The sequence below is a fragment of the Ranitomeya variabilis genome, chromosome 2, assembly GCF_051348905.1.
Source record: "Ranitomeya variabilis isolate aRanVar5 chromosome 2, aRanVar5.hap1, whole genome shotgun sequence".
In the NCBI taxonomy this organism is placed as follows: Eukaryota; Metazoa; Chordata; class Amphibia; order Anura; family Dendrobatidae; genus Ranitomeya; species Ranitomeya variabilis.
In genome coordinates this window covers 128875082-128889751 of record NC_135233.1, presented here as the reverse complement: position 1 = coordinate 128889751, position 14670 = coordinate 128875082, and the positions used below count along the sequence as shown (strand labels likewise).

General features: G+C 42.0%; 1 protein-coding gene across 1 annotated transcript in view; it reads left to right on the top strand.

Annotated features, from left to right (window-relative positions):
* Positions 1–14670, top strand: part of CRIM1 (cysteine rich transmembrane BMP regulator 1) — a 957989-nt gene that overhangs the window by 649240 nt on the left and 294079 nt on the right. Inside the window, exon 7 of the mRNA XM_077283003.1 lies at positions 4914–5111. Within this exon, the coding sequence (XP_077139118.1) occupies positions 4914–5111 (198 nt within the window). The remainder of the gene's footprint in view (positions 1–4913; positions 5112–14670) is intronic.

The window sequence follows — 14670 nt, the reverse complement described above, 5'->3', positions numbered from 1 at the left end:
ATGAAGCCAGAATAGCCTCCCAGAGCTGCTGTTTTGATGTGAACTGCCTCCCAACCTCATAGATCTTTTTGCTTGATAATACTTCAAAGGTTCTCTATAGGGTTGAGGTCAGGGGAAGATGGTGGCCACACCATGAGTTTATCTCCTTTTATTCCCATAGCAGCCAATGACTCAGAGGTATTCTTTGCAGCATGAGATAGTGCATTGTCATGCATGAATATGATTTTGCTCCTGAAGGCACATTTCTGCTTTTTATACCATGGAAGAAAGTTGTCTCTATTTACTTTGCAGAGGTCATTTTCTCACCTTCAGGAACCTTAAAGGGCCCTACCAGCTGTTTCCCCATAATTCCGGCCCAAAACATGACTCCTCCACCTCCTTGCTGATGTTGCAGGCTTGTTGGGACATGGTGGCCATCCACCAACCATCCGCTACTCCATCCATCTGGACCATCCAGGGTTGCCCGACACTCATCAGTAAACAAGACTGTTTGATAATTAGTCTTCATGTATGTCTGGGCCCACTTCATCCATTTCTGCTTGTGAACACTGTTTAGGGGTGGCCGAGTAGTAGGTTCATGCACCACAGCAAGCCTTTGAAGGATCCTACACCTTGAGGTTCGAGGGAGTCCAGAGGCATCAGCACCTTCAAATATCTGTTTGCTGCTTTGTAATGGTATTTTAGCAGCTGCTCTCTTAATCCAATTAATTTGTCTGGCAGAAACCTTCCTCATTATGCTTTTATCTGCATGATCTCTGTCTGTGCTCTGTTTCAGTCACAAATCTCTTCACAGTATGACGATCCCTCTTAAGTTTTCATGAAATATCTAATTTTTTCATACCTTGTCCAAGGCATTGCACTATTTAACTCTTTTCAACAGCAGAGAGATCCTTTTTATTTCCCATATTGCTTGAAACCTGTGGCCTGCTTAATAATGTGGAACATCATTTTTAAGTAGCTTTCCTTTAATTAGAATCACCTGGAAAACTAATTATCACGTGTTTAAGATTGATTTCAGTGATCCATTGAGCCCTGAGACACAATACCATCCACGAATTTATTTGAAATACAAAACAATGAAATCTTTGACACTTAAATCCAATTTGCATAATAAATTGGAACACAGTGTAGGTTACTGGGTGCAGCAGTAGTGACACAATCATAGCTTTTACATGTAACAAGTAGCAGAGCTCAGAAAGCTAACCCCGCCCACACTACAGCTTTCAGTGTACATTGTATATAGACAGTAAGTTGCTAATCAGTGCTGGGGGTGTGGTTGTATCAGGTTTCACGGGACACCAGTCTGGCAGTGAATCTCTTGTTGGTAAAACACTCCTTGTATTGAAACAACAGCACACAGCCTAATAAGTGATACCTCACTGAAATCAGTGTCTCAGCCCCTACCACATGTTGCCCTCAGATTACTTAACAAAAACTTGCTGACTTCCTTTAAGCCTGCTTAAAGGGAATCTGTCACCCCAAAATTTGCCTATAAGCTAAGGCCACCGGCATCAGAGGCTTATCTACAGCATTCTATAATGCTGTAGATAAGCCCCCTATGTCACCTGAAAGATAAGAAAAACAAGTTATATTATACTCACCCAGGGGTTGTCCCGCTGCGGTCCGGTCCAATGGGCATTGCGGTCCGGTCCGGGGCCTCCCATCTTCATACGATGACGTCCTCTTGTCTTCCTTCGTGGCTCCGGCGCAGTTGTACTTTATCTGTCCTGTTTAGGGCAGAGCAAAGTACTGCAGTGCGCAGGCGCTGGGCCTCTCTGACCTTTCCCGGCGCTTGCGCACTGCAGTACTTTGCTCTGCCCTCAACAGGACAGACAAAGTACGCCTGTGCAGGATCCGCGGCAGGAAGAAAAGAAGAGGACATCGTATGAAGATGGGAGGTGCTGGACCCGGACTGCGACGCCCATCGGACCGGACCGCACAGGGACCGCCCCTGGGTGAGTATAATATAACCTGTTTTTCTTATTTTTCAGGTGACATCGGGGGCTTATCTACAGCATTACAGAATGCATTACAGAATGCTGTAGATAAGCCTCTGATGCCGGTGGGCTTAGCTCATAGGTGAATTTTGGGGTGACAGATTCTCTTTAAAAATCATTACACCTGATGAATGAGTGTTTTGCTTATTTGTTGGGTGATTACTGTACTATTCAGATGGGCTGATAGTTGGGAAAGAGCGTTCCCCTATTATTGACCTGTCTAAATGGGTATTAGGTCAGATCAAAATATGGATATCAAAGCTCATCTCAATAAATATAGGACTTAGGAAGGTAAAGGAGACATCTTAGGCTGACTTCTTTTTTAGGAGCAAATTCACTTTTTGTTTTGGGGGGTTGTTTATTTTCGTCTCTTCTTTTGCAGAAAAAAAATGGTGTGGGCAAAAATTATGTCAAATTTAATGGGGAAATATAAAAATTAGTTCTAAGAGAGTCGTTGTATTGCTATTTTTTGTCATGTCTGTTCATTTTTACCCTTTTCTAGTATTTTCTTTAAAACACCTTGTGCTCTAGGAACAGCTTTTTGATGCGTTATGTCAGAAGTCTTTTTTTATAGAATAAGGATATACATTGAAAAAATGAATGAACGAAAGAAAACTCATAAAACACACATTACGTTTTAACTTAAGCAATTTGGAAATTAGCAACGCTTTCTTAAGGCTAGGGCTACATGGTGACTTTGGGTGCTGCGGCTGTTGGCTCATTACTGCTACTTCATCGCAGCGCTATACCAGTGAAGGCGGGCACATTGTGACACCTGCAAAACAGCGACAAGCAAGTCGCAAAAATCTGGCTCAGTTGGAGTTTTTGCAAGTTGCAGTAGTTTGGGCTTTGCACTGTAGACCCATTCACTTGTATAAACTGCAATGTAGCAGCAGCACTGAGCGACTGTCAGTCGTGTGGCCCCAGCCTATAATTGAAGCATTTACATGAAATGTTACATTTTCGCTGTTCCCTGGAAATTAAACACATGTTGGCACCATCTTCTTAGATTACAGCTGGTTGGGAGACCAAACAGCAGCAGGAGACCTTGTTAAGGTTTTTTTTTTTTTTGAGGGGGTGAATCTTTGTAAGAAAAATGGATTGTCAGCTTGTCAGCTCATTTACTATCCTGAGATCATTGGAGTAAAAAGTATTTAATTGTTGTGTCCCCGGCACTTAAAAAAAATGTGTCGTTTAGAAGATATAAAGACATAAACAAATGGCAAAATAAAACTCCGCTTCGCTTGTGTACATGTTTTCTCTACAATTAAACATCCACAAATCAGCAGCGAGACATCAGCCTGAGTTTTCTTTTCCTTCTGTTTCATTATCAGTGCAGCAAGGGCATGCATAAATTATTATTGACAGCGATCTTCCATTCCTACAATCAGAACTTGTGAAATTAAGATGTTCCTGTAAGTCTTCATTAAGATTAATGATAGCAGAAGATAGAATTAGTTGGGCAGATAATTGAATTGAAATTGAGTTCTTCTATACCGTATACTGAACAGTGCCAATAAGAGACTGACGAGACAGGGTCTCTGGAAGTTAATCAAAGCTGGTAATGTGGAAGTTTTTTAAACAGTTGTTCCTCCTCTATTTGCCCCTAGAAATGTCGGAGAGAACTTGTTGACGGAATATGTTACCCTGATGTAAGCACAGCATGTTTTAATGGCAGGCTTGTTGACTATTAGGCCCGAACGGCCCCCCCAAAAAATAAATAAATTAATAAATAAATAAAAATAATGGTGGGAGAAAAAAAAGAAAAAAAAAAAGTAAATAAAAAAAATATATATATATATATATATATATATATATATATATATATATATATATATATATATACATACATAAATATAGTTACATTGTGCAGATAAAAGCTACTAAGAAGAGAACTCTTCTCCACCTACTCTTCTCCACCTTAAAGAGGACCTATCACCAGGACAAACTGGGACTGATTTTGATGTTACTTTATGCTCCTCTTGATAAGTCATTTTGAGGTTTTTCTTTAAAAAATCCATACAGTTCCAGGGATATGAGCCTTTTTATTTATTGCTAATTTTTTATGATTTTTCACAAAGAGGACGTTGCTCACAGGGTACTAATACAGAGCAGCCTAAAGACCCCTGGTAAAGACCATAAACATTAACGCTAAAAAAAAATTACCCATATCTTTGAAACCATATAGTGGATTAAAAAGAAAAAAGTACTCAGGGGAGCAGAAAGAAGAAAGTTAGAGCAAAAACTGATCACTTTTGATTTGGTAACAGGCCCCCTAACAGTGAATACAGAGTGACCCCAAATCTTTGTTAAGAAGGTGGGAGGAGGCAGCCATTTACAGCTTTTATAAGCCTCTATGATAAGTTAGTATTACATTAGTCAGACAAAGTTCTCCAGAATTGCACTGTATAGCGCAGACACTGAACAAGCAGGCAGTGATCAGCTTTTCAGCTCTAAATGTAGTGGATGCAGTTCTGCAATAACAAAGGTGTTAACTCAAGATCAGTAAAAATAAAAGGTAAACTAGATTAAAGGGCTTAGGAAGAAAACAAATCACCAATGGCTGAGAGCTGGATAGAAGCAACGGCCAGTGATCCCCACCACTTCTGTCCCAACGCTGCTCAGCTCCCCTGCAGTTTCTAGTCCTAGTACTGTCTCTCAGCCAATCAGTGTCTGAGGCGTGTCTTCACTGAGGGCAGTGATTGGCTGAGCAATTATCATTTGTATCAATGCATTACAAATATCAGACGGTTTTTAAAGAGGCTGAAAACCTGAATGTAAATCTGTGGGCTCATAACATACAAAGAATATGAAAATGGTGTTTGGAAGTTCTTTAATGCTTGTTTTCTTTCTATACCTTACAGTAGAATTCCTACTACTATTAATATCATACAGCACTGTTTGTTTTCCGTGCAGATCCCGTGTACCCAGTCCATGATCCTGCTGGTTGTTACGCTAATGGACAGATAAGAAGCCATGGTGATCGCTGGAGGGAAGACGACTGTACGTTCTGCCAGTGCATTAACGGCGAGCCACATTGCGTTGCTACAGCATGTGGTCAGAGCTGTCTGAAACCCGTGAAAGTGCCCGGAGAATGCTGCCCAGTGTGTGAAGGTACGCCTCCTGCACTCTGTCTTATCTCATATTTCACATAAGACCCATAAAACCAGTGTCTGGTTCTTCTGTGTAGTAGATCCACCCTACACTAATAACTCGTTTTCTTTCTGTGTTTACTTAACTTAGTATATACATAGAAACTACTATTGTAGCATATGATTACATTCATGTTACAGGATCTTTAATCTCTATTTTTCCAGCAAATACGGTAACTACAATATATGTTTTCTGAAAGTGAACCTGACACCTAGGGCCGTGACAGCGTATTTTGGTGCACTAGGCAGATTAGTTACCGTAAGTTGCTTCCCAGCCCATCTTGGGTTTTCTTCTTATATCAAGCTAAATTAAAGGTTACGTTTTAGTGTACTCTTTGCTTTATACACAGATTGATTACCAAGAGTGTATTGGGTGACTACCACTACTGTTGTGCGCCTTTGCTGAAATGTCAGCTGTCAAAACCTTGTCAGATGTAGCAGAGCTAAGTCTGTCAAATTCTTCCCTTCTATATGTTTGTTAGTGAGGTCAGTAACAATCCTGCCATCCCCCTATTTTTGTCTCTTTACTGTCACCTACCTCCTCCACTTGTTCCCCTAATGCTATAATCCCCCCCCCCCCCTTCGCACCCTTGTTTCCCTCCTGGTGTGGATTCCCTCACTCTTCTACCCCTTATCACCCCTTCTCCATTACTATCATGTTTTCTCTCTCCTTGCTGTGGATGCAGCTTATCTGAGATCATGATCGCTGTGAACGACGCAGAGTATAGGGGATGTCTGCTCAGGACCCACCATGGTCGCACCTGGAGTAACAGGACGGAGGTGCAGTGACTTATGTCAGCCGCACTCACTGCTCTCTGTCCCCCTGTAACTGTGAGCATCGCTCTCCTCATATTGATAAAAGCACTAATTTCTTAAGGGCTTCCATCAATCAGAGGAGAAAGGATTTTTTTTGTAATATTCTTCAATTCGTTTCACGCCCTGTCCTCCTGTGTGAGGTGACCTAACCCACCTGGCCCTCGTCCCGGCCCTGCTGTCACCTGAAACATGCTGTCCAATCTGTTGGCAGAATTCACAATCCAAGGGCAGAATCCACAATCCTAGGGCAGCATGCACAATCCGTGGGCATGCCTATATGCGCATGTAGCATGGGCAGCACGGTGGCGTAGTGGTTAGCACAGCAGCCTTGCAGCACTGGAGTCCTGGGTTCTAATCCCACCTTGGACAACATCTGCAAAGAGTTTGTATGTTCTCTCCGTGTCTGCGTGGGTTTCCTCCGGGTACTCCGGTTTCCTCCCACATTCCAAAGACATACTGATAGGGAATTTAGATTGTGAGCCCCATTGGGGACAGAGATGATAATGTGTGCAACCTGTAAAGCGCTGCGTAATATGTTAGCGCTATATAAAAATAAAGATTATTATTATTATTATTATGTAGGCAGAGACCTTTCAGTCCAAGGCAATGGGCTGGGGGACCCACCTGTCCAACTAGTTTGTAAGCGAGGTATTGGTCCCCGGTGTTTCAGAGTCAGGCATACCTGGCTGGAATCATACAGCCAGTGACTGTTGCATGCTGCCCATGGATTGGACAGTATGTATCAGGTGTCAGGTTCTCTTCAAAAGGTTTGTATACCTGTTAAAATTTTGTTCCCAAATCCTCCAGCTTGGTGTACAATAAAAAATAAAATATACAACCAATCCCAACTGCTCCTCTTCTATCTTTGCCCATGTTCCTTGACATTATGGGCATGTGATCATTGACTGGTCACACTAGTGACCAACAAATTGACTGGTTGGCTGCAATGGTCACATGTCTGTATGGTCAAATCAGAATTTACAAGAGACCTGCAAGAATCTGGGGAGAATTAGGACAGGAGCAGTGGGGATCAGTAGGACATTATTTTATATCATGCTGGACGATTGTGAACAAAACTTTCATATGTGAACATCTCCTTTAATCCATGTTACAGAGTATAGTCGTGCAGGGACTCGGTACACCAGGGGTCCAATATCTCCTCTCAGAGAAGTAGCCCTGCTTCCAGCTGTCTCCTAGACGGCATGCAGAAGACTGTGCTAATGATGTCTAAGGTCCTCAACTAATGGTGGATATCTGCCCACCTAAGAAAATGGCACAGCGGTGAAGGATTTGCTTCTGAGCCATGATGGAGATGTCCTCTCTCCCAGCTTTCTGACATAATATTTCTGCACTTTGCGCTTTGTGAATGAAGATGTTAAGAGGCACATATATATTGTATTGATCAGCGTTAATTTAGAATAGTAGGATCAGTGGTGAGAAGAGGGAAGAATTGATATCTGGCTGTATTCTTCTGAGCACTGGGATATTAGCTGAATCAGAAAAAGATTTAGGTCTCAGTTTTCCGGTACTGGGAGTAGTAACTTATGTGTAATAGGAGGAGATATCATGAAAAACGTTTTAGCCAAATTGTAACGCTGAGTCACTACTCACGAACAAACCATGAGTTAGGGTAGTCAGGAGGTCCGAGGTAAGATGCCAGGATACTCATAGTACAGAGGAGTAAGAAAAAGTCATGGTCAGGTAGCAGTTCAGGGTCATAATCCAGAAGAGTAAGTCAAGACAGTAAAATGTGAGTAAAGTGAGTAAATAAAATGAATAGTCAAAGGCCAATTCCAGGGTCAGAGACCTGAAGTCAAGGGCTGGAGGGATAATCTACAAGAATAGTCACAACAAATCATAGATCTGGCAACAAGCTCACAGGAAAGAGACACAGGGCTAAGAATACATACCTAAGTTAAGCAAAGCTACAGCTGACACTGACTACTAACATCTAGCCAGCTAAATGCCTTGCAATTGATTAAGGATGGGAGGCTCCTGGGGAAACGCCTGCAGACTAGTCTAGATGGAACAGCAGGGACGTCAGTCAAAAGATTGGATGACTAGAATGTCACTAATTTAACACAGTCCAGCACACTCCAGATCCCATAGGGCGGCTGAGTTGTCACAGTGTTTCTTGGCCACAGTCAATGTTGACACAGTAAATGGAAGATCCATCTACACTGTGTGCAGAATTATTAGGCAAGTTGTATTTTAGAGGATTATTTTTATTATTGACCAACAACTATATTCTCAATCAACCCAAAACACTCAAATATCAAAGCTTAATATTTTTGGAAGTTGGAGTGGGGTTTTTTTAGATTTGGCTATGTTAGGAGGATATCTGTTTGTGCAGGTAACTATTACTGTGCAGAATTATTAGGCAACTTAATAAAAAACAAATATATTCCCATCTCACTTGTTTATTTTTACCAGGTAAACCAATATAACTGCACAAAATTTAGAAATAAACATTTCTGACATGCAAAACCAAAACCCCCAAAAATGAGTGACCGATATAGCCACCTTTCTTTATGATGACAGTCAACAGCCTTCCATCCATAGATTCTGTCAGTTGCTTGATCTGTTTATGATCAACATTGCGTACAGCAGCCACCACAGCCTCCCAGACACTGTTCCGAGAGGTGGACTGTTTTCCCTCCCTGTAGATCTCACATTTTATGAGGGACCACAGGTTCACTATGGGGTTCAGATCAGGTGAACAAGGGGGCCATGTCATTATTTTTTCTTCTTTAAGACCTTTACTGGCCAGCCACACTGTGGAGTAGTTGGAGGCATATGATGGAGCATTGTCCTGCATGAAAATCATGTTTTTCTTGAACGATGCCGACTTCTTCCTGTACCACTGCTTGAAGAAGTTGTCTTCCAGAAACTGGCAGTAGGTCTGGAAGTTGAGCTTCACTCCATCCTCAAACCGAAAAGGTCCCACAAGTTCATCTTTGATACCAGCCCATACCAGTACCCCACCTCCAACTTGCTGGCATCTGAGTCGGAGTGAAGCTCTCTGCCCTTTACTGATCCATCCATCTGGCCCATCAAGAGTCAATCTCATTTCATCAGTCCATAAAACCTTTGAAAAGTCAGTCTTAAGATATTTCTTGGCCCAGTCTTGACGTTTTATCTTATGTTTTTTGTCCGAAGGTGGTTGTTTTTCAGCCTTCCTTACCTTGGCCATGTCCCTGAGTATCGCACACCTTGTGCTTTTTGTTACTCCAGTAACATTGCATCTGAAATATGGCAAAACTGGTGGCAAATGGCTTCACGCTTGATTTTCCTCAATTCATGCGCAGTTATTTTGCTCCTTTTTTGCCCAACACTCTTCTTGCGACCCTGTTGGCTATTTGCCATGAAACGCTTGATTGTTCGGTGATCACGCTTCACAAGTTTGGCAATTTCAAGACTGCTGCATCCCTCTGCAAGACATCTCACAATTTTGAACTTTTCAGAGCCCGTCAAATCTCTCTTCTGACCCATTTTGCCAAAAGAAAGGAAGTTGCCTAATAATTAAGCACACCTTATATAGGGTTTTCATGTCACTAGACAACACCCCTCCTCATTACAGAGATGCACATCACCTGATTTACTTAATTGGTAGTTGGCTCTCAAGCCTGAACAGCTTAGAGTAGGACAACATGTATAAAAAGTATCATGTGATCAAAATACAACTTGCCTAATAATTCTGCACACAGTGTATTCCACTCCTACAGGATTAAGTGAGCAGTATCCTCACCATGTGCATCTGCCCAAAATTTAATGAATGGGCAATAGTAATCCGCCCTCCACCTAGTAACATAGTAACATAGTTATTAAGGTTGAAGGAAGACTTTAAGATCATCTAGTTCAACCCATAGCCTAACATGCCCTAACATGTTGATCCAGGGGAAGGCAAAAAAAAAACCATGTGGTAAGAGTAAGCTCCACCATGGGGAAAAAAATTCCTTCCCGACCCCACATACGGCAATCAGACTAGTTCCCTGGATCCACGCCCTATCAAAGAATCTAATATATATACCCTGTAACATTATACTTTTCCAGGAAGTTATCCAGTCCCCTCTTAAATTTAAGTAATGACTCACTCATTACAACATCATACGGCAGAGAGTTCCATAGTCTCACTGCTCTTACAGTAAAGAACCCGCGTCTGTTATTATGCTTAAACCTTTTTTCCTCCAGACGTAGAGGATGCCCCCTTGTCCCTGTCACCGGTCTATGATTAAAAAGATCATCAGAAAGGTCTTTGTACTGTCCCCTCATATATTTATACATTAACATAAGATCACCCCTTAGCCTTCGTTTTTCCAAACTAAATAGCCCCAAGTGTAATAACCTATCTTGGTATTGCAGACCCCCCAGTCCTCTAATAACCTTGGTCGCTCTTCTCTGCACCCGCTCTAGTTCAGCTATGTCTTTCTTATACACCGGAGACCAGAACTGTGCACAGTATTCTAAGTGTGGTCGCACTAGTGACTTGTATAGAGGTAAAATTATGTTCTCCTCATCAGCATCTATGCCTCTTTTAATGCATCCCATTATTTTATTTGCCTTTGTAGCAGCTGCCTGACACTGGCCACTGAATATGAGTTTGTCATCCACCCATACACCCAGGTCTTTTTCATTGACAGTTTTACCCAGAGTTTTAGAATTAAGCACATAGTTATACATCTTATTACTTCTACCCAAGTGCATGACCTTACATTTATCCCCATTAAAGCTCATTTGCCATTTATCAGCTCAAGCTTCTAGTTTACATAAATCATCCTGTAATATAAAATTGTCCTCCTCTGTATTGATTACCCTGCAGAGTTTAGTGTCATCTGCAAATATTGAAATTCTACTCTGAATGCCCCCTACAAGGTCATTAATAAATGTTAAAAAGAAGAGGGCCTAATACTGACCCCTGTGGTACCCCACTGCTAACCGCGACCCAGTCCGAATGTGCTCCATTAATAACCACCCTTTGTTTCCTATCCCTGAGCCAGCTCTCAATCCACTTACACATATTTTCTCCTATCCCCATTATTCTCATTTTATGTAACAACCTTTTGTGTGGCACCGTATCAAAAGCTTTTGAAAAGTCCATATACACTACATCCACTAGGCTCCCTTGGTCCAGTCCGAAACTTACCTCTTCATAGAAGCTGATCAAATTGGTCTGACATGAACGGTCCCTAGTAAACCCGTGCTGATACTGGGTCATGAGGTCATTCCTCTTCAGATACTCCAGTATAGCATCCCTTAGAATGCCCTCCAGGATTTTACCCACAGTAGAGGTTAAACTTACTGGCCTATAATTTCCGAGTTCAGTTTTTGTCCCCTTTTTGAATATTGGCACCACATTTGCTATACGCCAGTCCTGTGGTACAGACCCTGTTATTATGGACTCTTTAAAGATTAAAAAATAATGGTCTATCAATGACTGTACTTAATTCCTGCAGTACTCGGGGGTGTATCCCATCCGGGCCCGGAGATTTGTCAATTTTAGTGATTTTTAGACGCCGCCGTACTTCCTGCTGGGTTAAGCAGGTAACCTTTAATTGGGAATTTTTATCACTAGTCATATTGGCTGCCATGGGATTTTCTTTTGTAAATACTGATGAAAAAAAGTCATTTAGCATATTGGCTTTTTCCTCATCCTCATCCACCATTTCACCCAGACTATTTTTAAGGGGGCCAACACTATCATTTTTTAGTTTCTTACTATTTATGTAGTTAAAGAATATTTTGGGATTATTTTTGCTCTCTCTGGCAATGAGTCTCTCTGTCTCAATCTTTGCTGCCTTGATTTGCTTTTTATAGAATTTATTTAATTTTCTGTATTTATTTAATACCTCCTCACTACCTACTTCCTTTAATTCTCTAAATGCTTTCTTTTTGTCCCTTATTGCGCCCCTTACAGCTCTATTTAGCCATATTGGTTTCCTCCTATTTCTAGTATGTTTATTCCCATACGGTATTTACTGTGCACAGGTCCTATCCATGATGCTAATAAACGTCTCCCATTTTCTTTGTGTATTTTTATGCCTCAGGATATCGTCCCAGTTAATAGTACCAAGATCCTCTCTCATCCGTTGGAAATTTGCCCTCCTGAAGTTTAGTGTCCTTGTCACCCCTCTACTACACATCTTATTAAAGGAGACATGAAAACTTATTATTTTGTGATCACTATTCCCCAAGTGACCCCCAACCCTTATATGTGATATGCGGTCTGGCCTGTTGGTTAATATTAGGTCTAGCAGTGCCCCCCTTCTTGTTGGGTCCTGAACCAGTTGTGAAAGGTAATTGTCTCTCATAGTTGTCAAAAACCGATTACCTTTACTGGAACTGCAGGTTTCTGTTCCCCAATCTATTTCAGGGTAGTTGAAGTCCCCCATAATAATGACTTCTCCTTGAGTCGCAGCTTCATCTATTTGCTTTACGAGGATATTCTCCATTGCTTCCATTATTTTTGGAGATTTATAACAAAACCCTATCAGTAATTTATTATTTTTTCCCCCTCCCCTTATCTCCACCCACAGGGACTCTACATTTTCATTAGATTCACCTATATTATCACGCAGGATGGGTTTTAAGGTCGATTTTACATACAGACACACCCCACCCCCTCGCTTATCTGTACGGTCATTTCTGAAAAGGCTATAGCCCTGCAAGTTAACAGCCCAGTCATGGCTCTCATCCAGCCATGTTTCAGATATCCCCACCATGTCATAATTATGCTCCAACAACATTAATTCTAATTCGTCCATTTTGTTGGCGAGGCTTCTGGCATTAGTATACATGCACTTGATGTTCCTCTCTGTACCTCTATTCTTTCTTAAATTACTAACTGTTCTAACCCCACCCCCCATGCCACCGCCACCCCCAACTTCCTTATTTGTGCCCAGGTCTCTATCTGCACTATCTTCCCCTCCTATAAAATGAATACGCTCCCCCCCCAATCCCTAGTTTAAACACTCCTCCAACCTTCTAGCCATTTTCTCCCCCAGCACAGCTGCACCTTCCCCATTGAGGTGCAGCCCGTCCCTAGCGTAGAGCCTGTAGCCAACTGAGAAGTCGGCCCAGTTCTGCAGGAACCCAAACCCCTCCTTCCTACACCAATTCTTGAGCCACTTATTAACCTCCCTAATCTCCTGTTGCCTCTCTGGCGTGGCACGTGGTACAGGCAGTATTTCGGAAAATACCACGTTGGAGGTCCTTGCTTTCAGCTTGCAGCCTAATTCCCTGAAATCATCTTTAAGGACCTTCCACCTACCTCTAACTTTGTCATTTGTGCCAATGTGCACCATGACCGCTGGGTCCTCACCAGCCCCTCCCAATAACCTGTCAACCCGATCAGCGATGTGTCGGACTCGAGCGCCAGGTAGGCAGCACACCGTCCGACGATCCCTGTCTTTGTGACAGATTGCCCTATCTGTTCCCCTGATAATTGAGTCCCCCACTACCAGCACCTGTCTGGCCTGCCCTGCTCTCCTATTTCCCTCCTTACTGGAGCAGTCACTCCTCCGGCTTTCAGAGGGATTAAAGCAATGCAGAAAGCAGCTGCAAGGAAGAAAATCCACATAATGAGAATAAATCCTGCCATATTACAAGACAAACCCTTTAGTAACAATACTATAATTATGCAACTTAACATAGAGTATTAGACTAGGCCAATGGTCAAGAATATGTTACCTTAATCACTAGCCTAGGAGAATATAAGTGCATGGACATAGTATATATTCTGCGGACACAGCAATTATTATACTGTATTACACGCCTATCAGAACAAGTGATTGGCAACCTAGCAAAAGAAAGGACCCCTCCTTGTTGTACGTGATAAATACACATAACGCAGTGTGAAATGACTGGCCGCCCTTACCCCTTGGCCTGCATTTTACCTCTGGCTACATCTTAAAGCCCAGATGTGCAGAGTGCACAAAAAGCCTAAACCTGCAGAGAAAAGCTGTGATTGGTCGCTTTCACTAGCAGGACATTTAGGTAAATCCATTTTTATTAATCAAGTTCATTACTCTTTAGCATTCTTCAATAGGACATTGTGCAGACAGTACACCATACACATGATCATATAACTGAGTCTAAGGAGAGATAGCGCACCCTTTCATTTCCAAAGGAATGTGGAGCTGCTGCCGCCGAGGGTTTTGAAGAGGGCATATTGAGGTAAATTGGAAGCACAGTAAATTGTTGTGCTTATTTCATTCACTGTTGTACAATAATTACAAGGCTCTGATTAGGCAGGCAAATGAGCATAAGTAGCTGATTGAAATCAGCAGTCAGAGGATGCAAATTACTAACATTGGAAAAGCAAAGCAAAATAAAACATGGGATTATGTGCGGGGGCATTGTTAGCACTGTCAGCCATGTCTGCATCCACTGTCTCCTGGCTGCTGTCATGTGTAAAGATCATAGGAGCGTATGTGCATGCACACATATTTCTTATATAATTAAGGAATACCAATGTCTACATTTTTTTTTCTATTGAAGAAAATCTATTAGCAAGTTTTTACTATTCTATCTGAGAGCAGCACAATGTAGTGGCAGGGACCCTGATTTCAGCGGTGTCACTTACTGGGATGAGTGCTTCAATTTTGATAAAATACAATTTTATCTGCTGTAGATCTAGCAGCTTGTTAATGCTGAGCTCTGTATAGCCCCACCCACTCCCCCGATTGGTCGCTTTCTGTGTACACTGT